This window comes from Podarcis muralis, chromosome 2, assembly GCF_964188315.1.
Source record: "Podarcis muralis chromosome 2, rPodMur119.hap1.1, whole genome shotgun sequence".
Taxonomy (NCBI): domain Eukaryota; kingdom Metazoa; phylum Chordata; class Lepidosauria; order Squamata; family Lacertidae; genus Podarcis; species Podarcis muralis.
This window is the reverse complement of record NC_135656.1, coordinates 82,659,462-82,683,091: the sequence shown is the minus strand read 5'-3', so window position 1 is coordinate 82,683,091 and position 23,630 is coordinate 82,659,462. Positions and strand designations below refer to the sequence as shown.

Genomic DNA, 23,630 nt, shown 5'->3' with positions numbered 1-23,630 from the left:
GTTTACCTTCCCGCCGGAGTGGTACCTATTTATCTACTTGCACTTTGACGTGCTTTCGAACTGCTAGGTTGGCAGGAGCTGGGACCGAGCAATGGGAGCTCACCCCGTCGAGGGGATTCGAACCGCCAACCTTCTGATCAGCAAGCCCTAGGCTCTGTGGTTTTACCCACAGTGCCACCCACGTCCCTGGAAGATAGCTGGCATTAAATATTATTTGTGGCATCAAAATCCCACTCTAGCCACAAATTAAAAGTATTATTTGATTCCAATTGTGGCGCAGGCTCACAAGCTTCCCCAAGACCACCCTGCCAGCACCACACAACCAATACAGCAGCCTCCCTAGAAGATGATTAAGACTTACCAATGTGGTTATTGGGTAGCCTTTTCAGAAGACAAGGTTCATCTCGGCCAGATGGGGCTTTAATACTGGCTGTCAAGAGGCTAAGATCAGTCTCATTAATGTCTAACAGGAAGTCAGCAGCAGAGCCCAGTTTAACTTGAGATTGCTTCCTATTGTCATCTTTAAGAAGGAAAATTTCCCATTAGGACTTTGGATTAAAACACCACTAGATATTAACATTACTGGATCTTAACATTCTGGGCAAACCATCCAAATGCCTTTCCACTTAAATTTACAAAGAAAGCATCGATGAGAATCAGAAGACATGTATGCTGCTTACAAATGCAAATTTATGCTCCATGAAACCAGGACTCTAGTGGACAGTAACTGGACAACACTTGGCAGCTCAGAAGTTATTGCAGGGAACCTTTTGTTTCTGCAGTTCATACTAAATTACTGGGCAAAAGCCAGCTAAACACAACATGACTTCATCACATGGTTAAAAACAAGTTGTCAGTTCTCCGTTTGCAGTCTACACAGAGTATGAGTGTTGAAGGCAAGAATTTTCTTTATGTACATTTATACTAAATGCAACGGATTGCAAACACAAAGCTTTTAGGCCCATCATAACCGTTTCAAGTGCTCCTCGTACCTGTGATTTTGGCAGTGAATGGGCTTCCTGGGATGTGTTTATCATTGTATTTGACTAATATACTGTAGTTTCCTGGAAGAGTTGGCAAGTAAGTCACGGTGCAAGTGCCATCCTTGTTATCAATACAACTGATCTCAGCCTTGGAGGGACCTTCAATTGCTAGGTCCAAGCCACCTGTCACATTGGAGAAAAAAGTGCCACAAGAATTCTCAAACTTACATTTTTCAAGACATGGTCCGAAATAAAAACCAGTGAACTTCAATTAAGAACCAAGTTTCAGTTCCAGATGTGGAGGGGCCCTGCCTGGATTGAGCATCATGGCTAGCCCTCTGAAGATCTCATTTGTCATATTCAAGTGATCTTCAAAAATGTTTTATTGGGAGTGAAAGCAAGCAATTTTGAATTAAGGGAATTAAGTCTCTGTCAAACTGACTGTAATCAGCTCTGAATTTCCTGCTGCAAACAAGGGGTTGGACTACAAGGGCATGAAGACCCTATGTCCCAACTCTATGGCTCTATGCAGAAAAATCTACCTTTCTCCTAAAGAAGGAAGGGTTCAATGTCCAGAATCGTATTTGGACTTGCAGGTACACATCCAAGCTCAGCCACAAAGCTCACTTCGTGGCTTTCTGTAGCTCTCAGCCTAACCCATCATTAAGGGTCACCATAATGTTAGATGGGACAGTTGTAACACATCATGTAATCTGCAAAATGCTTCAGAAATACAATCTGTTAGTGATGCTATGTTGAACCATGCACTGGTATATTTATGGATCCCTAAATTTACTGGGGAAATGAAGAAAATGATGAATTATTTCTATTCAACCTCTATGAAGTCTGATTATAGCATCCGCCTCGGAATTTAAATTTTGGGGCATGCTTACATGGAAGTTAAACATTGCACCAAAACTCAAACAGGATTCATGTCAAGTAAATTCTTCAGACTACGGAATAGACCACTTACCCTCACCAGCATCTTCTGTGACTATGGTAAAGGTTGCTGGCTTGTTTGCTACACCATAGACAAGGCCAGGTCCGTAAGCAGTTACATTTCCACTGTTGGGATAGTTCACATAGAACTGTAGAGGGCTCTCTGCAAAGGTTGAAAAACTATGCATAAACACACTTGAGATAGGATATTTAAATTATTTCAACATCTTTTTGTACATCTCTCCAAAGAGAACGAATATAAATTTGTGTGTTTACTCAGCAATTTAATACGTCTTAAGCTTGCACACACAGAATTTATTTTCAGTCCCTCCCTATATTCCCTTCCGTATGACAGAGAATGCTACGTATTAAGACCGCTGCTATATAAGACCAAGATCTATCTACTCTAGCATCCATTTGCCACAGTGCTAACCAGATGCTTATCTAGGACAGTGTTTCCCAACCTTGGGCCTCCAGCTGTTTTTGGACTACAACTCCCATCATCCCTAGCTAGCAAGACCAGTGGTCAGGGATGATGGAAATTGTAGTTCAAAAACAGCTGGAGGCCCAAGGTTGGGAAACACTGATCTAGGAAACCCACAAGCAGGAGGACATGGGGGCAACCGCTCTCTTGTGCTGCAGTTGTCCAGCCATTCATATATGGAGGCATGATGCCTCTGATGCTGGAGAGCCTTGCAAGAAATTAAATGCAAGATCCACTGTCAATCATGAGCATTTAGGAAAGTTTTCAAGCCTTCTGCTCAGTTCCAGTAACTTTATCCTCCTCTGATTTCAGTGTTTCACTAGTTTCCATTTAGGTTTCACATTTATTCACTGCCCCAAAGTGTACTAGAGCACTCTAGAAAGCCTACTACCGCAAATAATGAACATATGCAGCACCCAGCCCTCCATCAAAGTCTCCCACAGGAATTTGCCTTACACCTCCCAGCTTATACATCCACACAGCAGGGACTCCAACCGTCCCGTGCAGTTGCTTTCTACCAGCAAGCAAATAGCAGGTCCTTGGTCATGCCCATGTAAAGGATCCTATTCCTTACAAATTTATCAACTGGTTGCTGCCAGTGAAGTTTGAGTTTGCCAGAGGTTCACTAAGCCAGTCATCATGGAGCACATAAAAAAGCCAATGCTATTTTTTTTATAATAAAAAAAGTCCAGATTTATGCAGAGACTGTTCTTGTGGCTGGGACTTAACTGGCGCTTCTATTTCTAGCTCTGCCACAGGCTTCAAAGCTGAAATAGCTGAACGTGTCCCTGTCCCCAAAAGCTATGAGCCGGCTCCAGTTGGTCTGGATGTGCCCCAGTTCAAGGAACAAAAAGCCCCTTTTGACACGGGCAGAAAGCTGCAATGCCGCTTCCAAGAGTAGATAAGGAGCTGTACACACAGGTAGCATGGAACAGGACATCCACCTCTTTCGGTTTTATTTATTTAGAAAGCTGCTTAGTCACAAAACTCTAAGCGATGTAATAGAAATTATTTGAGCAGCGGCAATACAGGTGCGGAAAGGCACCGAGTATGACCCCCGAAGCACCAGCATGCCAAAGAGGAAAAATATCCATGCAGAATTCTTGGTTGTATCAATACCAGTAAGCCAGGAGAATATGTATGCAAAAGCTGAACTACCAGGGATTTGTCAATTTTCCCAGATAAAATTAATTGAAAATTCTTGCCAAGTAGTAAACCTTAAGCTAGCTAATAGTGTTGGCTTAAGAGAGAAGGCGGGGAGGGGGGGAAGGCCAGATGGATTGTATTCAGCTTTCATTTTTACAACTTCTCAATGAAGACGATGCATGCGAGTCAGCCAGCAAAAGTGGCGCAGGCAGTCAAAACTGGCAGCGTAAGTACTTCACTAGGAAATTGGGCTGAGCTCTTTATAGCTTGATCCTTTCCACAGATTATAGTTTAAGCAAAGGAGGCCTAATATTTTACACATGCATTTCAAAACTTTTTCTCAATTCTAGTTGTAGTACCTCCTCACTAAAATAAGTTAATTATAAGTTCCAAGCTAACTGCAAAAGTAAGGCCACAAAACTCTGTCCACAAAAGCCAAATCTGTTTTAAGTCTGGCACAGGCTGTAAACCCACTAAGAATTCCTCCTGCCTTCACTCAGCTGCCATCACCATACGAGGCATGCAATACAACCCTAGACCAAGGCAACTCATAGGACTGAAGTGTCCACAATTGAAGAAAAAGTGTGAATAAATGAAGCCCTCAACAACGGCAAATGCAGCAAACCAACAACAGCTGAGTTCTTGTAACATAACGTAGCACTGATTTGAGATCAGCTGGCACTCACCTGGAATATGACTGCCCATGTATTTGATATGCATTTCATGCAATCCAACCTCAACAGGGGCATAGCTGACGGTTACAGTGCCATCCTTGTTATCAACAATATCTGCTGGTGCAGTCTTCCCCGAGGGCATGTGAACTTCCCCTGAAAACACAAGGCTCAAACTGAACTCAAACTGCACAATACTTCAAAAGGCAAAGCCATGTGTTTTGATGTTTTCAAACTCAAATCCGCATGGTATTGCCCCCCCCTTTCACTCATATAAACAGAGGAGGGGGAGGTTATACAAAGGTGCAAAGGTTTCCCTGCATTTCTTTGAAAGCATTCCAAAAATTCTCCTGCATTAAGGCTTGGAGATCCATTTATTCTTCTTATAATGACCAGAGTATAACACGCTAATATTCTTTAACACAAGTCGTGTCCTTGAAGGTTGGCTTAGACAGACAAAATCCATCAAGCCATCAGGGCCTGGTGGCATCTACAACTCTCTATAGAGTTTGCTATGGCCTGCCAAAGCTGACTGTTTTCAAGCTCAGAACCGCAATACCAGCCTTTCCCCATATGAACCTACCCGGACCTTGCAATCATGATGAAAGGCCCTCCTCTGTGTGTCTCCTCCATAAGAGATCTGGAGAACATGAGAAAGGTCTTTTCTGCAGTGGCTTCCCACTTGGTGGAATGCTCTCCCCAGGGAGGTTCGCCTGGCACCTTCATTGTAACACCTTTAGGCACCAGGCAAAAATGTTCCTCTTCAACCAGACCTTTGGCAAATTAAACAATCTATGGCCTTTTTAACAGTGATGGGGTGGGATATTATTTTCAGGCGCTTTGGTTTTAGCATTTTGTGCAAGGCTTTTTCTTGTTTTTGTTGTGAACAGCCGTGAGATCTACGGATGAAGGGTGGTATACAGATTCAATAAATAACAATAATGATAATTGTTATGGTATGTATTTTTGTGTTTTTATATTGTGAACCGCTCCATGATCCTCGGATGAAGAGCAATATAGAAATTCAATAAATAATAATAAGAAATAATAATCGAAGGCCCCAATGAAGAGCTGGATGATGCTTAAGAGCAGATTAAATAGACTTGCGCAGCGGGGAACAAGGACAGGACAATCTAGGAGAGCTTCATTTTTATCTCCTCCCAGCTCTGCTAAGGACAAACAATAGCGCAATCTTTTTGAAAGATTATATTCAGGGTGAAATCTATGCTTCTATTACAATGTATTACAAAGCTAAACTACTGAGCCATGCAAGGGGCACCCAAAAGACAGGTGGGGGCAAGGCATTTTCCTTGACATTAACTAAGGGATGGAGACTCTGTGGCTCTCCAGATGTTGCCTCCAACCCACATCAGCCCCAACCAGCAGTCAGGGACTGTGGAAGTTAAGAGCCCAACATCTGGCGGGCCATAGGGTCCTCACCACTGCTTTAAAGAGAGTCATCAACTGTGTGCTGAAAGCTTGTTTACCAGTTATTTCTCCTTTTCTTACTGCAAAAGGAATGACCATATCAAAGGGCTTAAACCCAAGACCATTCATGTCACCATCAGGAACATAAGCTTCTTCTGTGACCTATTGTGGAGAAAAAGTTATTGTCATTTTAGGAGTTCTAGCACAAAACAGTTTGCTTAGCTATATTTGGTCAGTCCAGACAGTTGCATCCAGAATGAAGACACCACTCAACTGCGGACTGTTGACCACCACACAAAGCTTCGCTCCCATTCATTGTTTAACGCGAAAAACATTCAGAAGAGAGTTTTAAAAACATACAAAATGGAAGAGTAAAAGATGCAAGGATAGCTCCGTCCAAAGGAACACTGAAGCTGGCTATGGTCTGGAAGAAAGTTGTGGTTTTTTTAGAGCAGAAGAGAAACCAAAACATAAAGCCAGAGCAACATGGTCAGTGACAATACTCTAGGAAGAAGCCGTTCACCATCTGAAGTCAAGAAGAAAATAGCTCCCTAAGGACAAAGTACCATAGATGCACCGTTTTAAATGATTGTGATGTTAAGAGTTGTTAAATATATATATATGAAGGAAGGTTCTGAATCAAACCCAAGTTGCCCCAAAGTAGCTTTTTGATCACCAGTAAGATATGACAAGAAAGCAAGCTTAAACAGACCCAAGAGGCAGGATGTCAACTCTTGCATGGAACACGGAAGACAGTGTAAAAAACAAAACTAGGTACCCAGGGATGGAATCCAGGGGGACATGCTGCATTTAGTGGCTCCTGAGACAACACTGCAACTTCATCTGCATCTGTAGCCTAGTTAGTGGCAAAAGGCAAGGTATAGTTTTAAAAACCCTCTTCATTCATAGAGCTTATAAAAAAACATCGCAACTTAAGAGGTACATATGAAAGCAGCTACACCAGAAGCAGAATGCAAGGGTTCCATGGCACTTCCAAGCTAGCCACCTTCCCTCTCTTCCACACAAAACGAGAATGTGCCCCAAAGCCCTTTGGGACAGAACTCCATTCTTGTGCAAGCACTCTGTGTTGGGCTGACTTCTTGCTCACAGTTCCCAACTAGCTGGGACCACAACGGCGAAGAGCCCTGAACAAGGGGGAAAGTGGTACAACAGCACATCTGAACAGAAGAATGGTATCCGACACTAGGGTTTTGTGAGGTAGTATTTCTCATAGCCGAAAAAAACACTGCTTTGTCCACAAGAACCACACAGGCGAAACACTCAGCTCACTCCAATGCTAATTTAGGCTGCAATCCTAGCACCACTTACCTGTGAGTTTGTCCTACTGAACTCAACAGAACTTTCTTCTCATTCCTCTTGATAAGGATTGGACTAACAGGCTGCAAACGACTGTGTGTCAAACTTCATGTGACTTATTAAAGCTAACGTACTCACTACTTATCAGTCTACTCTTAAGTTCACGCAAAGGGTTTCAAAACCAAAAGCCAGGCATCTTACCATGACAGTGAAGGGGCTGTTTGGAATGTCCACTCCACCGAAGCGGACATGAATTACATAGGTTCCTGGTTTAGCAGCTGTATAATAGATGTCGTATGTTCCATCCTCGTTTTCAATGACCTCTGCTTCGACTTCTGTACCCTCTGGTGTCAGGACAGTGCATGTCACTTTGCCCTTGCCTGCAGATTTAGCATCAACCACAAAGCCAACTTCCTCTCCTGACTTCACTGTGTCTGCAATGCCAGGACCTGGGAGATAAATGCTATGGTGAGCATCAGAGCAGATTCTCATATCTTATGCCAAGAAAGTCCTGTACAGTTTCCTTTTGGACACCTGCATTATGAAACACAGCAAGTTAATCGAAACTTCTGCAGACAAGCAAGCCTAAACCAGGCTTTTGTCATGAAACCTTTGCAAACCAGCCCAGCTGTAGCGCAAGGTCCCCTGGGTGCATGTGGAGGTGGATGAAGTGGGGAAGAGATTCATTTGCACCTCCAGATCCATTTCTCCTTTATCTGGCACTCGTAACACATCAAAAGCATTTTTCACACAAGACAGCAATGTTTTACAGATGAGAATGTTTATCAGCGTATGACAGCATACTTTGATAAGGAGAGGTCTGTAAGTTTGTGAACACTAAAGTAGTTTGGCTTAACTTTAAAGGAGCCCTGCACGATTTGCCATCTGCATGAGCAACACAAATCTTTATTCATGCAGAAAGCATGATCCTTGTGTCAGCTTTCAAACGACAGGTTGCTGGTTGTAAGGTGGGGAGTGGGAAAAGAAGTAGGTGGTTATTGCAGCAGAGACAGCTGCTCTTTCCCTTGAAGCCCACTGTGCTCCCTTAATGCCGTTAAACAACCAGAAGATGTCACAACATACACCCTACCAGAAACGGACCGCTGTGGATCAAGGCAACAGTGCAGTCACTCCTTTGGTGCAAACATGGTCTTTCCCTGCAGTCAACCCTAGGCTCCAGCATTAGAGCTTTGCTGCAGGCTGTAATGGATGCTTTCCTAAGAGACTGGCATGCTTACCAACACTTCCACATTCTTTGTGCTTAATAGATGCCTATTGGGGGCCCACAGTTGGCATCTGGCCACAGGCTCCACTTTGAACTAATTCTGCAGCAGACTTTTGGGCTCAACTTATTCTTGCATCAAGCTGCAATCACCAAGGGGAATCACTGTGCATGGTGAAGGAGTGCAGCTCAGTGGTAGAGTATCTGCTTTGCATGCAGAAGGGCTCAGGTTCAATCCCTGGCATCTCCAGGTAGGGCTGAGAAGGCCCTTTACATGAAACTACTGCCAGTCAGTGTAAGGCAAAACTAAGCCAGATGAACCAAAAGTCAGACCTAGTGCAAGGCATTTTGTTTGTTTAAAGGCTGTACATCAAAATGCCATCTTGGCACAAATGCAGATTTTAAAAGTTACTGTTTAAGTATGTGTGCTGATCATATAGGGCAGGTAGCCCATTTCACTTCAATATATCTGTGCATAGGCTTTTAGGAGAGCAGTTTGCATAGCTTGCCTGACTCCGGTACTCTTATAAAACACTTGCTTACAGTGAGAAAACAGAACGAATTTACCTGTTGCCTGACACTTGCTAGCATCTCCTGCTGGTGACGCACGGATTCGGTATGGAGAAAGGGGAATATCGTCCCCACCGTATTTAATGCCAACTGAGTAGCGACCAGTCTTGTCAGGGAGGTAAGTCACTGCATAAGTGCCATCTTGGTTGTCTTGGACATCAACCCTCTTTGGTTTGCCTTCTTGGTCCTGAATGCCAGAAGCGAAGCCACAATCAGCAAGAAAGCCTCAATCACAAAGAAGACCCAGAGCGTAAGCTCTAAAAACAGCAGACGTTCAGGTTTACATCTGAACTTCAGGTTTACCCTGAACTTGACAATTTCTATAACATGCTGTTTTTTATTTTCAAGGGGACCTGGTATTTAAGCAATCAAAGGGCAGTTTGAGGTTGACATGGAAGTTCAAACAAATGTGATTTGTTGCTGCCTGTAAAAGCCAATCTTGTGACAAGAAAAAATCCTTAGGACAAGATTTGGCAGTAAATATCCACATTGCCTGGATCCTGCAAGAAATATCACAGGCTTTGGATGAGCAATGTACAATTGGCTTGCTTCTGTGGGTAATGCAAACACTTTCCATGTTACACTGGAAGCAGTCATTTTTGTTAACCTGTTTCTGTTTAAGAATGATCTAGGTTTATACTGAAACAGGAGTCTAATGCAAGACTATTGCATATCATAATGTCACCAGACAGCTTTTAGGTGTTGTATCTGTGCAGTTTTTGACTAATAGCTGCAAGTCAAAGGTCCTCTGGGTAAAATGCAAGCTCTACTCTTCCATTATATTTTTATAACAAGTTTTCATAGCACTGCTTATTAGACAGGGGAGTGGGACACCATGCATTATTCTGGCTAATACATACTTGTTTGCTTTAATGGACTGTGGGGGTTAACTAGCATCCCTCGAAACCAAGGTTTGTCTTTGCAAATGCTCATGACAAAGCTGCCTTGAAACAGAGCCCAGAACAGCTATGATTACCTCTGAAGTATGTACTGGCCCTTCCACAAAACCTTGTCTATGTTCATTCATGGTGAAAATTGCAGACTGGCCTAGTTTATGGGGATCTGAAAAGGCTAGGAATAGTTCACACCAAAAAGCACTGTACTATGTCCAGGGCATCCTCTATCTATTAGGAGCCACAAGCTTTGCCTAGAAATAGTCAGCACACAGCAGCCTTGCTAAATTTGGGTGATATATAAAGTCAGCGAAGTTTGCCCACTGATACTTTTAAAGTAAAGTTTTAAGGGCACTGCTGAATGGAGGCCTGCCCTGTTGAACCCCCAGTGATGCTCAGCAGTGCATCAGAAGGAAACATTCTAGTTCTCCTACTGAAAATACCAGGGGTCTTTGAGTTCAGCGTGTGAAGATTCAGCTCCTGTGTTAAATGGTCAACAGTAGGAAGAAATTGTATCTTACGGTCACATGCACTGAGAGAAGTCCTTGGCCTGCATCTCTAGCATCAACAGCAAACTCAGTGGGCATGCTGGCAGGAACCCCATGGGAGCTTAGCCCTGGCCCACTCGCCGTCACTTTACTGGCATCGTATGTTGGAAGCACCTTAACTTTGAACGGGCTGTTGAAAGAACAGAGCGACATATTTCAGCACTGAAGATCATGAATGTTTATGTAAGTTGATGCCTCACCAGCATGAATGTTAAACAAAGGTACGAGATTATTGTCGAAGGCCAGACACTGGATTAGTCACGGAACCTTTTTGATGTAGGAGTTAGGGAACCACTCATTACTATACATACAAACCTACTAGACATTTGGGGAAGAGAGTGGGACAGACACCCTTGTTTACGCAGGCATTCCCTAGAGATCTTTTGACCCCTGTTTTTAATTGCTGTGTTGTTTCGTTGTGCCTTTCAGCGACGGGCACTTGCATTTTAATGCTTGTGTAACTCGTTTTGGTGCTTTGTAAATCTTCTCGGAAGCCTATTTTGGCATTCAAGCAATAATAGCAGCACATAAATAAACAAGCTGGTCCTTGGCAGAAGCAAACACTGGGCTAGTTACAGAATGTTTGCTAGATTCTACAGTTCAAGGAAATGCCCAGCTCTTTGTAGCCTCTTCCCCCTCTCTGACAACCACCAGGAGGAACCAAGTCCTTGCTGTAGAAGCATTTCTTTGAAGCCTCTTTACCAAAATGAAGTGCAAAGACTAAGCTCATGAACAACAATGCAACCCACCTCAAATTTGGAGGCCAGCCAACAGCACTGCAGTTTGCACAATAAGCTTTGTTTCCTGCACCCCACTCTTACCTGCGAGGAATCTCTTCATCTGCGTATTTTACTGCAACTGTGTAGGGACCTTCTTTCGTAGGTGTGTAGGCTACTGTATGGGTGCCATCACCATTGTCAACTATATTTACAGGTTCTGCCAAGCCTAAGTAGTAAAAAGACCACATTTCAGTTCCTTTGGCCACCTTCTCATCAAAGGCCTCAATGACACACAAGCAATTTTTGCCGCTTTGAGCACCAACACACACACACACACACACACACACAGACACACACACACTGCTTGCAAAGAAATCTGCAGAGACATCTGCTTTGTGGTCTGTTCAGATAAGCCAATTTATTCCTATCATTCCCAGTCTGTGACCTCATCAATTAGAGAGAGGTGAAATCACTAGCAGTTCCTTGGCTGGCTCAACTCCAATGGCTGTAAGCTAAGAAACCCCCATCAAATAGGGGTTGGAGTGATTTATTGTTCCAAAATTATACAGCTGGTTAGGTCAGTTATCGGGCACATTTAAATATAAGCTTCCAGAAAGAGGAAGACTTTTTTTATTTAAACACTACTACTGATTAGGCTCAACATCCAATTCAGTACTGCGTGTTAGTCTGGAATAGTTAGTAACTTTCGTTATAACCCAGGGATGGAGGAGAGATTTATTTGGTCTGCATCGATGAGCAAACCAAATCAATTTGCACCTCCCAGATTAATACAAAGATCAGAACAGCTCTCCAAATTTTGCAGCAAAACACTTCTCAAAAACAGCAAAATGTGTAAAAAATTAAACTGCATATTTTAGCATTTAAAAGGTTGAGAAACTGATAAAATATGCATTTTAAAGTATTTATTATGACAATATGTATTTGAATACAAATGCTCATGCTTTTTTACATAAAAAATGCAGATTAATGTAGAAATGGGATCAAACTGACATATGAATAAACATATGAAAACTGGCGCAGAATGGGGAAAAAATACCCTGCCTTCTTTAGGCTCTACCCCTCAGTATGACATTGAGAAGTTGAGCGCAGTCAACAAAATTTGGTGCTGTCAAACAAGTGTTATGATCGGCTAGTTCAAGGTAAGAAGAGCTCCAAGGACCTATTCCCAGAAAATCAAGATATGTGGATTTGCACACACAGCTATTTCACAAGATTAGTTGCAAACGTGATTAGAACTGCCTGCAGTTACAATTTAGATCAAGGACCAAAGTAAGTGTGCATATAAATCAAACAAGGAATTGTTTAGTAAAAAGGATAACTCAGTGGAGAATTAATAGTACAGCAGCAGTTAAGCACAGAAGTTCAATTAAGCTCATTCACAGCAGCACTTTATACAGTTTAGAGGATTTGCTGGAGGCACAGGTAATTAGTTAGTAAAAGTTCAAACCTGTCTCATTAGATTCACCCTGTGGGTCACCTTTAAAGAACTCTGAAATTGCTTTCAGCGGACTGCGCCATGACTGGGTATCCGGCTCATCAGCTAGAATTAAAAAGCTATTAACTTAGTAATACAAAATCAGAGCTCTGTCAGTTGTCCCTTGAGACATGTTTGCCTTAAAACCAATTACACAAAAGGTGGTTATTCATGCAACGGCTATGTTAGACCAAGTGCATCCCGTTCAGCATAGGTTCACGGTGTGCAGTGTACATGCAATTTAATTCCAAATGCCATTGCCTCCCCTGGCCCTTGGGCTGAGTTTCACAACTTCAGCGAAGAAAGACTTAAGATGAAGCTGAATTAGATCTGCCAACAGCTGAAATGTACTTGCTCCAAGAAGTATTTTACATACTCAAGTATTCTTGCATAAGTCTGCAGTACTCAGAACACATTAAATAAAAGCCTGTTAGGTCTTCAGTAACTGGAAGAATGAGGTAGGAGAGGGGACCTAATTACAATTTGGGGGCAGGGGCTTCATTCATCTGACGTTCAATGCATTCACATTCTATATCTGGCAATGTTAGATAGTTGACACGCAAGAGTGCTTAGCATCTAGTAACATCAGAATTGCTTTGGGCTTCTTCCACTAGCCCTCATCCCATCAGGCTGTTCCTTCTTCCAACCCTTGTTTCCTAGCCACCCCCTCACAGCGCTTTCCTCAGGCCTTCACCTCTGTCCCCTTTCCTCCCTCAGTCTTTCTACATGCTCTTATCAAGGATCAGGGCACTTCACAGAGAAGGCAGCCAGAGTACATTCACAAATACAGAGTAAGCGGTGGTGTATCTTTAACAGGTTGTAAGCGGCCCTTCAAGGTAGCCAAGAAGTGTTTCAAAACGCAGATTACCCCCGTTCAGCTGTCCGGTGATCCTAGACCATTTCTCACCACCCTAAGAGTATACAGTACTATTTTTACCTGAGCTACCTTGATTTTTTAAAAAACAAAACCCCAACATTAATATATTTGGATCAGCATGTACCATTTGCTTTTATTATTTAAATTTATGTTCTCATAGCGGCTCACAACAGAACAAAAATGCAAATCAATATATCATGAAAACAATCAAATATTAATACTCCTGTCTGCCGCTTTTTGATTACAGTGACTTGTTAGCGGGATTGTTGGTTGAAAAGCATATTGTCTTAGTGCAAGAAGTTTGTTCAATGACCAGATATGCTCCACTCCAAGTTTCATGTACAGTTGTACCTTGGTTGTCGAACGTCCTGGAACTCGTACGTTTTGGCTCCTGAACACCGCAAACCCAGAAGTGATTGTTCTGGCTTGTGAACATTCTTTTGGAACCCGAACATCTGATGGGGCTTCCGCAGCTTCTGAATGGCTGCAGGAACTTCCTGCAGCCAATCAGAAGCTGCAATTTGGTTTTCGAACGTTTTGGAAGTCGAACGGCCTTCTGGAATGTATTCCGTTCAGCTTCCAAGGTACAACTGTACTCAAACTGCTGTCCTCCCATGTCTGTTTAAACACTAGACTTGCCTTGAAGACTCCCAACTGAGTTATAAAGGAGCACCTTGATTACTGAAGCTCCCAACTTTCTGAAGCACTACAGAGTAATAGCTATATCAGCAGTACCCAAAACTTTGCACTTCAGAACTGTACACGATGCTACTTTTTCTTAGTACTTCCAATTCAACAACTCTTACCAGTTACCATTCAAGTGCTTCCAAGTGATGACTTCTGCTAATCATACAACTCATTTAAAAGAAATATCAAGCGATTGCAGTGGAACACGTTACCTCTGGGCGCTGTTACTGTAACCTCAAGTGGTGCTACCCCAGCTTTACTGGTATCTACAGTAAACGACTGGGGAATTCCGGCACGGACTGCTGTTCCCAGGCCTGGTCCAGACACTTTCACCTTGTAGGGGTCAACGACATCTTTTACAGGAACCTTAAATGGACTGCCTGCCAATGAAGCAAGTGCTAGCTCAGTACAAAGGGGAATGTAGCAACTTGTGTAAAGGTGCGTCAACAGCCATCCCTAAGGAGCCCAGCTCCTCTCACACTGCTCTCTTGGTTCCCCACTGATGACTATCCTGATAAAAGTGAGCAACTTAAATCAGATTTATTCTGGCTATTTAGATGGATAAGGATTAAATTTTAATTGAAATTGGACTGTATGCAATGTGAACTTGATGCTCTAATGAGGTGAGAAAAATATGTTTTGGGGCACTGAAAGTTGGTTCTAGCACCCACCACAAAATCTTTAGATACATTTGGGGTAGAGCAGTGGCTCAGTGGCAGAGCATCAGCTTCGCATGCAAGAAATCCCAGATTCTCAATCTCTGGGCAATCCAGGTAGGGCTGAGAGATACCCCCAAACTCAAAACTTGGGGAGCTGCTGCCGGTTAGTATAGACAACACTGAGCTAGGTGGACTCTGTGTAAGACAAATTCTTATGTAGCGGTTAAATAGCAGCAAAATATACTACTATTGTGTTATAGGTCAATATGACTATTTGCTTTGTATTCCCAAAAATCTAAAGGCTCTGCTATGAGACGCTGATTCCCACTGGGAATTCAAATGCAACACACATTATTTATTATACATTACAACATCCTTTAAAAAAAGAAGTGTTCTCCAATATGAAAGTGAGTTCACAGGCTTTTACTTTGAATCCAACCTCAGGATGCAAGCTGTCTTACCAGGGATGTGTTCGCCCCCATAAGTTATGTTGACATCATAGTCTCCTGGAACGTAAGGAATATATTCTGCACTGCAGCTGCCATCCTTGTTATCTTTACAACTTATTTTGGATTCTGAGGGTCCTTCAACAGTTATTCCAAGGCCGCCAATTCCAGCCCCTCTGCAAGCATTTAAGAAAAGGTTAAAAAAAAGTTAACATGTTTCTATTACAGCATTTTAAAGTCAAGAGCCCACTTTGCTTTGCATGACTGCAACTAATTGTTCTCTGCTGCATTCTCTCAGAATGACAGTAGCCTACTAGACAGTTGAGAAGAATAAGAACCTGTAATGCAGGTAGGTCTACATGTTGATTGATTAATGGTTTCTTCAGTTTAAAGTCCAATTTAGCCTGGGGAATTCTGAAGTCATTGGTGAGGACATTACTTGGCAGGCGTGTGAATCACCCAAAGACAGTCTGGGGAAAGTCATCAAGAATCAAAGCAGCGAGTTGAAGGTGTGTGGGCGGGTTTGTAAGGAAGATGACAATGTTTAAGCCTGTGGTAATGTCAAGATCTCTAAGTTCCTTCTTGCTATTTGTACCTAGCCCATGGCACGTCCCTGTCAATCAGCTACTTTGGGAGGAGAGGCAAGGACACCCGCAATTCTACTTCATGCATCTACAGTCAGATCTTCCAACTTTATTTTACAAATACGCAGCTTACTCTGCCCACATTAACGTATCAGAAAACAGTCCATCATACTTACCGAGTGACAACATTGAATGGGTTTGGTTTATTTGTGAAGGCTTCTTGTAGCCCAGCTCCTTGGGCCACCACCCGAGAAGGATGGCATCCTTCTGTAACATCAACCCTGAAAGGGCTGTTTAGTACAGGAACATCATCATAGGTTACTTCAACAGTGTGAGGACCTGCAAACAGAAGACGAACATTTACTGGGGAAGTCTCTGAAGCATTGCAAAAGTTACATCACAGGTGTTTGACCATTAGTCTCCATCTTATTTGAATTAACTATTTTCAGAATGCAAGAGTTTACTCTAGATCGGCATCCCAAACTCGGCCCTCTAGATGTTTTGAGACTACAGTTCCCATCATCCCTGACCACTGGTTGTGTTACCTAGGGATGATGGTAGTCCCAAAACAGCTAGAGGGCCGAGTTTGGGGGTGCCTGCTCTAGAACATGTAGTGCCTTCCCCATGTTGTTCAACTACAACTCCCATGAGCACCAGCCAGCAGGACCGTAGCTAGGGGTTGGTGAGGTGCGCCCCCACCAGGGGTGCAGGCAATGGGGGGGGGTGAAAAATTGGCTAAAAATATGTCCATAACTATAAATATTGATTATTGCCTCATAAGAAATGGTTTCAAATTTATGGTGAATTAGATGGGTGGAAGGTGGTGGGTTGGTGGAGAGGCAGAAAGAAGTGCTAATTTGTCCATGGCTAGGGAGCACAATATGGGTGGTTCTGCCAGGGCCGCAAGATCACCTAGCTATGGCTCTTCCAGCCAGCATTGCCTATGGTCAGGGAAGATGGGAGTTTTAGTCTAGCAGCATCTGGAGGTCATCAAGTTGGCTACCCTTGTCCTGGAGCAAACCTGCCCTTCGACGTGTGTTAAAATATAGAATGGTGCCACTTAGTACGATCTATTTCTTCCCTTATTCTCCCCAAGTCAGTAGCAACTAGCAGACTTTACCTCTTTCATAGGGCGTGAACTCTACTGCATATGTCCCATCGGCATTGTCTTTGATGAGGCAGTCTGTGGAAGCTCCAGAGGGATTTGCAATCTGAGCTTTGATATGGTCTCCGCCAGTCGTGGTCAAGGGTCTAGCATCTACGGTGAAATCGGTGGTGGCTTCACGGAAAACATCTATGAAATAAAGTTGGGAAACAGCTTTGTTTATGGCAGAACCATGTCCAAGAATTCTGTGCTTCTGCATGGAAATAGGTTCAGCCGCTCTGAGACAGCAGTGGTACTCAAGAGACCCAAATGGTATGATGAAAGAATGATGCCAACCAAGCAGTTTCCCGCAAACCTGCTCACCTAAACCATATTTTGCCAGGGTGCTTTCCTACAGTCTCATGAGTCACTACCAACCCACAGAAATGAGGAAGTGAGCCATGCAATTTGGTAGCGGGAAGGGTGCTTTCCTGGAAAGCACTGTGAACTGCCAAGGGGACATCTAAGCATGTACTGGGATATGCAGGTTAAGAGTCATGCGAGTGACAACAAAAGTACAGTGGTACCTCTGGTTACAAACTTAATTCGTTCCGGAGGTCCGTTCTTAACCTGAGGTACCACTTTAGCTAATGGGGACTCCTGCTGCCAGCGCACAATTTCTGTTCTCATCCTGGGGCAAAGTTCTTAACCCGAGGTACTACTTCCGGGTTAGCAGAGTCTGCACCCCGATGTGTTTATAACCCGAGGTACCACTGTATAGTGTGTGCATGCACACAAAAGCTTATACCAAGAACAAACTTCGTTGGTCTCTAAGGTGCCACTGGACAATTTTTTTATACAGATCAAGGAAAGTAGTAATACCACTCTAGTCTGCCTTAGACAGATCACACTTGGAATTTTGTGTGCAATTCTGGGCACCACAATTTAAGAAGGATGTTGACAAGCTGGAACATGTGCAGAGGAGGGCAACCAAGATGATCAAGGGTATGGAAACTAAGACTTATGAGGAGCGCTTGAAGGAGCTGAGTATGTTTAGAGGAGATATGATAGCCATCTTCAAATATCTTAAGGGCCGTCACATGGAGGAGGGAGCATGCTTGTTTTCTCCTGCTCTGGAGAGTAGGACTCGAACCAATGGCTTCAAGTTGCAAGAAAGGAGATTCCGACTAAACATCAGGAAAAACTTTCTAACAGTAAGAGCTGTTCGGCAGTGGAACAGTCTCCCATGAGAGGTGGTGGACTCTCCTTCCTTGGAGGTTTTTAAACAGAGGTTGGATGGTCATCTGTCATGGATGCTCTAACTGAGATTTCTGCATTGCAGGGGGTTGGACTAGATTACTCTTGGGTACCTTCCAACTAGAGTCTACAAGTGCTACAAACCTAAAGAGAAACTAAGGAAGGCATACCTTTTCCTTCAATTCCTGGCCCAAACACTTTGACTTGACTTGTGTCCACAGCCGGATCAACTTTGACCCGTGCAGGGAAGTTTGGTACTGGTTCTCCGCCGTACTTCATCTTGAGTGTGTACATCCCGGCAGAAAGGGGGACGTATGTAACTGCGTAGGTTCCATCCTTGTTATCCTGAACCTCAACATCTGCCTTGGAGCCAGAATCAGACACAGCTTCCATATCCAGAGTCCCAGGCCCAGCTTCTGAGCAGTCTACGTGTAGCAAGCCCGCTTCCCCCACTTTGCCACGTTCAAGCCCAGGGCCTGTGGCGACTACTTTAGAAGCGTCAAACGGCATTTCAACGTCTGCTCTGAAAGGTGAGCCAGGAATATGGACATCTTCAAAGAGGATGTTCACAAGGTATTCGCCAGGTTTCGTAGGCAGGTAAGAGACTGAGCAAGTGCCATCCCCATTATCGGAACATTCTATCTTGGCTTCGCACGGGCCTTCGACTGTCAACCCCAGGCCACCCGTTCCAGCTCCTTTGGTGTCTATTGTGAATTCAGCAGGCTTTCCAACAAGGCCTCCTTGAAGACCTGGACCATAGGCTCTCACCTGGGAAGGACAGGAAAGTGCTGAATTAAGTATTTAACTAGGAAGGGATCGGAGCCAGTTCTAGAGTTCTCTTATGTTAGTGGTCTGCAGTCACTAAATAAATGTATAAGAACCAAACAGTATTTCTACTGTTCAAAGGTACTGATATCATCACTATCACAAGTTATCGTTATCACAAGTCAGCAAGATTTCAAGCTCGACATTTTTTTCTTCGATTTTGAAAACGTAGCGACATTGCACAACAGTTGGCCTAATTAGCATATTGCCGCCAACTTGATTCTCATTAATCTAATCTGTTTTGAAAGCAAGAGAGTTGACCCAATCAGCACAAAGGAAAACAAGAGCTAAAACGGTCCCATGTGATTTATCATTAACTTCTTCAGAAATTGCCAACATTTCTTCAACAGGAACTACGAAAGAAATAGGCCTTTTAATCCTGCCAGCTATTACAAGGCTCAACATGCATTAAAATAACGTAGAAGCTTAGATCGTTACCAAAACGCCTGACATTAATGCGTAATCACAGATGATCCAAAATAATTCTGAGTAAATTGTAATGTCTTATATCAGCTCATTGCACAATCTAACAAATTTACCAATTTGTAATATATGAGAACGCCAAGAGAGAAAACAATTAAGATCCATGCCTATTGCTGTACCTCTTTTGGAACATTTCTTAGTCCATAATGAATTTGAGGGAAATTGAATGGTGGGGGATAAATATCAATAGACTATTTGAATGAGTAATGAATGGGGATAGCGTAAGGGCAATTTGATTTGAAGGAGGATCTGCTAGGAAACTGGGTCAAATTAACTGAAGAGGAAGTGCTCTGGGGTGATCTGAGAGGGTGAAAATTAAATAATTTGGGTGGTTAATAAGTTTAAGTTTCTGTGAAATTTGAATTCAAACTCATGTAAGGTTAGCAAATGCACATCTATGTCTGTGGGCCCATGCCCCAAATTTGCGTCTGAGGGCTTCTGCTTAAAGGTAACACTTGTCACACTTTTCAACAGTGTAATGCACATACATCACAACTTGCCAAGCAATGGAAGCATCCAAATCTCACCCACCCATGTGGCAAGGGTTAGCAACAGCTTACCTTGGAAGGATCTGGTGGCAGAGTGGCTTCCACAGCGTAAGGGCTTCCTGGGACTGGATTCCCATCATAATTGACATCAACTAGATAAAGGCCCTCCTCCCGTGGGATATACTTTGCAGTGCTGCACTCTTTGCCTGCTACAGCCTCCACAAGACATGGCACGGCTTGCTTGCTGGGGCTGAAGATGTTCACATCGAGTTTGCCCTGTCCACCAGCGCCTTTCGAATCAATGAGAAATTCCTGATCCTTCCCTACTTCGACTCCTCCAGAAAGGAAAGGAGACACAGTTATGGCATGTTCTCTTTCTCTACACTGACCATAGGTCATATTCAGAACAAAATTCATACCGGCTATCAATACAACGACATAGGGAGACTGTACATTCCAAAATATGTACAGTTACTATTTCATTTTGCAAGCCAACCCCAGAGTTAACTCAGTAGAACAGAGACTTGCCCCTGCAGCTCACTGGAACACACTCATTTTGAAACACATTCAGGATTAAAGATACTCTTTTTTTATATAGGCCATTTTCACATCGCCTCACCATAATATTATTGTGCCATGTGAAGTCTAGAATGGAGAAGGTAGTTTAATGTTTGGTTAACCTAAGGTCCAGTGCTCACTGATGCAAAACTCCTCATTGTAGCTCAATGTATTTAATAGTCGAACACTCCCTTCAGGAGCCTGCAGGTCTTTCAAGTTCTTAAAATTCAAACGCACCTTCTTTAAAAGCCAATCAACTCAAGTAATGGCTTGGAAAAGTGGTAGAGCAGGCATAGGCAAACTCGGCCCTCCAGATGTTTTGGGACTACAACTCCCATCATCCCTAGCTAACAGGACCAGTGGTCAGGGATGATGGGAGTTGTAGTCCCAAAACATCTGGAGGGCTGAGTTTGCCTATGCCTGTAGTAGAGCAAAACGTATCATCTCCACATCTATGTTCCAGGAAGTCATCAAATGGGATCTGAAATGCTACATGATCACCAACCTAAAATTCTGCATAACCCTCAGTGTATCCATTTTAAAAAATAAAGCATGCTTTGGATCCAACCCATGAGCAGCCTTCTGTTCATGGAATGCTGTTTCCTGTTGCCCTGCCTCTCCACTTTACTCCTGGAACCCTAATTCCAAGGAAATACTGCAGGGTGTAGCATAGGGGACTGCAGATGGGGAGTAGATTTTAGCAAGAGCAAACATCATACAGGAAGGTTTGGTGAAGGGTTTAGAACCAGAAGAATTCCTGCTTCCCCATGGTTAATGGGCAGAACTCAGGAAATCTTCAACGCCTTACTTTTTTCCCCTTACCCCACATTTTGGGCATTTAACGGGACTTATCCAAGGAAAGTCCTAGGTCAATGCTGACCTTTAAGCTCGCAACTTCTTTTATTGCCAATACAGGCAGAACTCTTGCTTCAAGTACTTGCCTTAAATGGGCTGCTCTTTCCAAAGCAGAGAATGGCCAATTTCAATTTAACAGCGAGAACATATACATACACCATTCTCTACCCAAAATTCTCAGGTTTGAGCAAACTCAGAAGTTCTACACAACACACAAAACAGTGATATCTGTCAATTCAGGTGTCTACTGACATCTTGACCACCATTCCAGATAAGTTTATTCTGTACACGAGTTAAAAAACAAAACAAAAAAGCTCATGTTACTTAGGTTACTTACTGTTTTCCAGGCCATTAACTTTAATTTTGCTTAGGTCAAGTGGAGCAGCAACACCTACAGTGAAAGGACTCCTGGGGATGGGATCACCACCATAGCTCACTTGAACATTCATGCTACCCTAGAGAGATAGGACAGATTGGAAAACGTTGTTTCTGATTTCAATATTTGCTACAAGCCAGAAACCACAGCAGCAGAGTCTGAAATGCAACTGCCCCCTAATACTTCATCATGCATATCTTCAGACACCAGGAAGCAAAAGCTTATCCCAAACCTCCAGAGTTCTACTTAAAATTGTTCGGTAGTATATACAAGCAAAGTTGTAGAGGCAAGTAAATAACTGGTAGGAGAAATCCCTATTGGTAGCGGAAGCAGGCTTTGTGCAGATGCAGCCTTGGCATGAAGCTTTTGCATTTAAAGTTCTGCATTTAAAGGCTAAAATACTACTATGTTTTTACTAGGATACCAAGATGCTCTGCCCTGTTATAGATGAAAGCCTGTGCCCAGTCATGCCCTATAAGGACCCGTATTTTGCTAGCTTCACTCTTAAGCCTACTGTGTTTCAAACTAATCTATTTTCTACAAATTTCAGCAAAATACAAGTTTTTGAACCAAGGATACTGTAAATCAGTTAGCTACAGTTAATGTGCAAGGGCTTAATACAAGCACTAAGCAAAACATCAGAATTAACACGACGACAACTCTGCAGGTTAAGGCTTGCTATTTTACCCTTCTTATAGATGTGTAAAAATACTGTTGGGGTCCTCTACAGTTTTATTTTATTTCTATACTGCCCTATAGGAACCCAGGTGGCGCTGTGGTCTAAACCACTGAGCCTAGGGCTTGCCCAATCGGCAGTTCGAATCCCCGCAACGGGGTGAGCTCCCGTTGCTCGGTCCCTGCTCCTGCCAACCTAGCAGTTTGAAAGCACGTCAAAGTGCAAGTAGATAAAAAGGTACCGCTCCGGCGGGAAGGTAAACAGCGTTTCCGTGCGCTGCTCTGGTTTCGCCAGAAGTGGCTTAGTCATGCTGGCCGCATGACCCGGAAAAACTGTCTGTGGACAAACGTTGGCTCCCTCGGCCAGTAAAGCGAAATGAGCGCCGCAACCCCAGAGTTGTTCGCGAATGGACTTAACTGTCAGGGATCCTTTGCCTTTTTATACTGCCCTATACCTGAAGGTCTCAGGGTGGTTCACATTAAAAATCACTTACATAAAATCAAATCAAAAACCAGATCTCCCCCCGCCCCCCCGGGAAAGAGCCAGCGTATTAAAAAGGGTATAGGATGTCAGGTCAGGCAAAGGCCTGGTTGAAGAGGAATGTTTTTGTCTGGTGCCTAAAGATGAATAGTGAAGGTGCCTGGCGAACTTCCCTGGGGAGAGCATTCCACAGACAAGAAGCCACTGCAGAGAAGGCCCATTCTTGTGTTGCCACCTTCCTGACCTCTACATGGATGTCTACACTGTGTATAATGTGGATATGTATACTTCCCAAGTCCGTAACTATCAAATTTATAATCTACAAAGGTAATCTTCAGTTGATAAAACCTTTGTGTATGGCAAAGGGTGGTTTTATATATCAACTCCAATAGTTTAAACCTAACAGACCAAGCCCATTCAAATCCCAACATTATGTATCTAAGGTATTTCCAACGACATCAAAACAGGCCACCCATACGTTGGCTGCAACCTGCTTTCCCAGTATCCCATTCGTCCGTTACAGTCTGAGCTGCACCTATTAACACCACAAGACAGACTGTCAACTTCACTTTTGATTCTGTAAAACAGCTAAATTAGGTGCCAAGAAACGAAGCATTTGCTGCCTAGAAACTGCCATGCATTCGTCTGCAATGTTCCCATATGGTCACAAGATTAATGCATCCAGAATCTTCAGCCTCCCTTTGTTCATTTGCTGTAGAACGCTAATAAATTTGAAGGAACAGAGGCTGGCTATACAGAAAAGACTTTGAAATTCAGATTTTTCAGTTAAGCTAGTTGGGCACGGGCCAGCAAAGCATAGCATGTTAACTCCCTGTGACTAAGGTGCATATAATGCGGCAGTTCTGGAAATTAATCCCTT

The 23,630-nt window shown here is 43.3% G+C and overlaps 1 protein-coding gene across 4 annotated transcripts in view; it reads right to left on the bottom strand.

Moving 5' to 3' along the window:
• The window catches only part of FLNB (filamin B), an 83,146-nt gene that overhangs the window by 13,327 nt on the left and 46,189 nt on the right, over nt 1-23,630 (bottom strand). Inside the window, exons 19-36 of one of the 4 annotated variants that reach the window (XM_028719137.2) lie at nt 21,556-21,673; nt 19,878-20,140; nt 18,180-18,777; nt 16,789-16,962; nt 15,845-16,007; nt 15,100-15,260; nt 14,192-14,359; nt 12,389-12,481; nt 11,023-11,146; nt 10,175-10,331; nt 8,758-8,947; nt 7,170-7,417; nt 6,430-6,507; nt 5,711-5,813; nt 4,239-4,379; nt 1,957-2,085; nt 993-1,166; nt 362-520 (exon numbers count right to left, since the gene is read on the bottom strand). In XM_028719137.2, coding sequence (XP_028574970.2) covers nt 362-520; nt 993-1,166; nt 1,957-2,085; nt 4,239-4,379; nt 5,711-5,813; nt 6,430-6,507; nt 7,170-7,417; nt 8,758-8,947; nt 10,175-10,331; nt 11,023-11,146; nt 12,389-12,481; nt 14,192-14,359; nt 15,100-15,260; nt 15,845-16,007; nt 16,789-16,962; nt 18,180-18,777; nt 19,878-20,140; nt 21,556-21,673 — 3,241 coding nt within the window. The remainder of the gene's footprint in view (nt 1-361; nt 521-992; nt 1,167-1,956; nt 2,086-4,238; nt 4,380-5,710; nt 5,814-6,429; nt 6,508-7,169; nt 7,418-8,757; nt 8,948-10,174; nt 10,332-11,022; nt 11,147-12,388; nt 12,482-14,191; nt 14,360-15,099; nt 15,261-15,844; nt 16,008-16,788; nt 16,963-18,179; nt 18,778-19,877; nt 20,141-21,555; nt 21,674-23,630) is intronic. The other 3 variants (XM_028719138.2, XM_028719139.2, XM_028719141.2) reach the window with 3 other exon arrangements.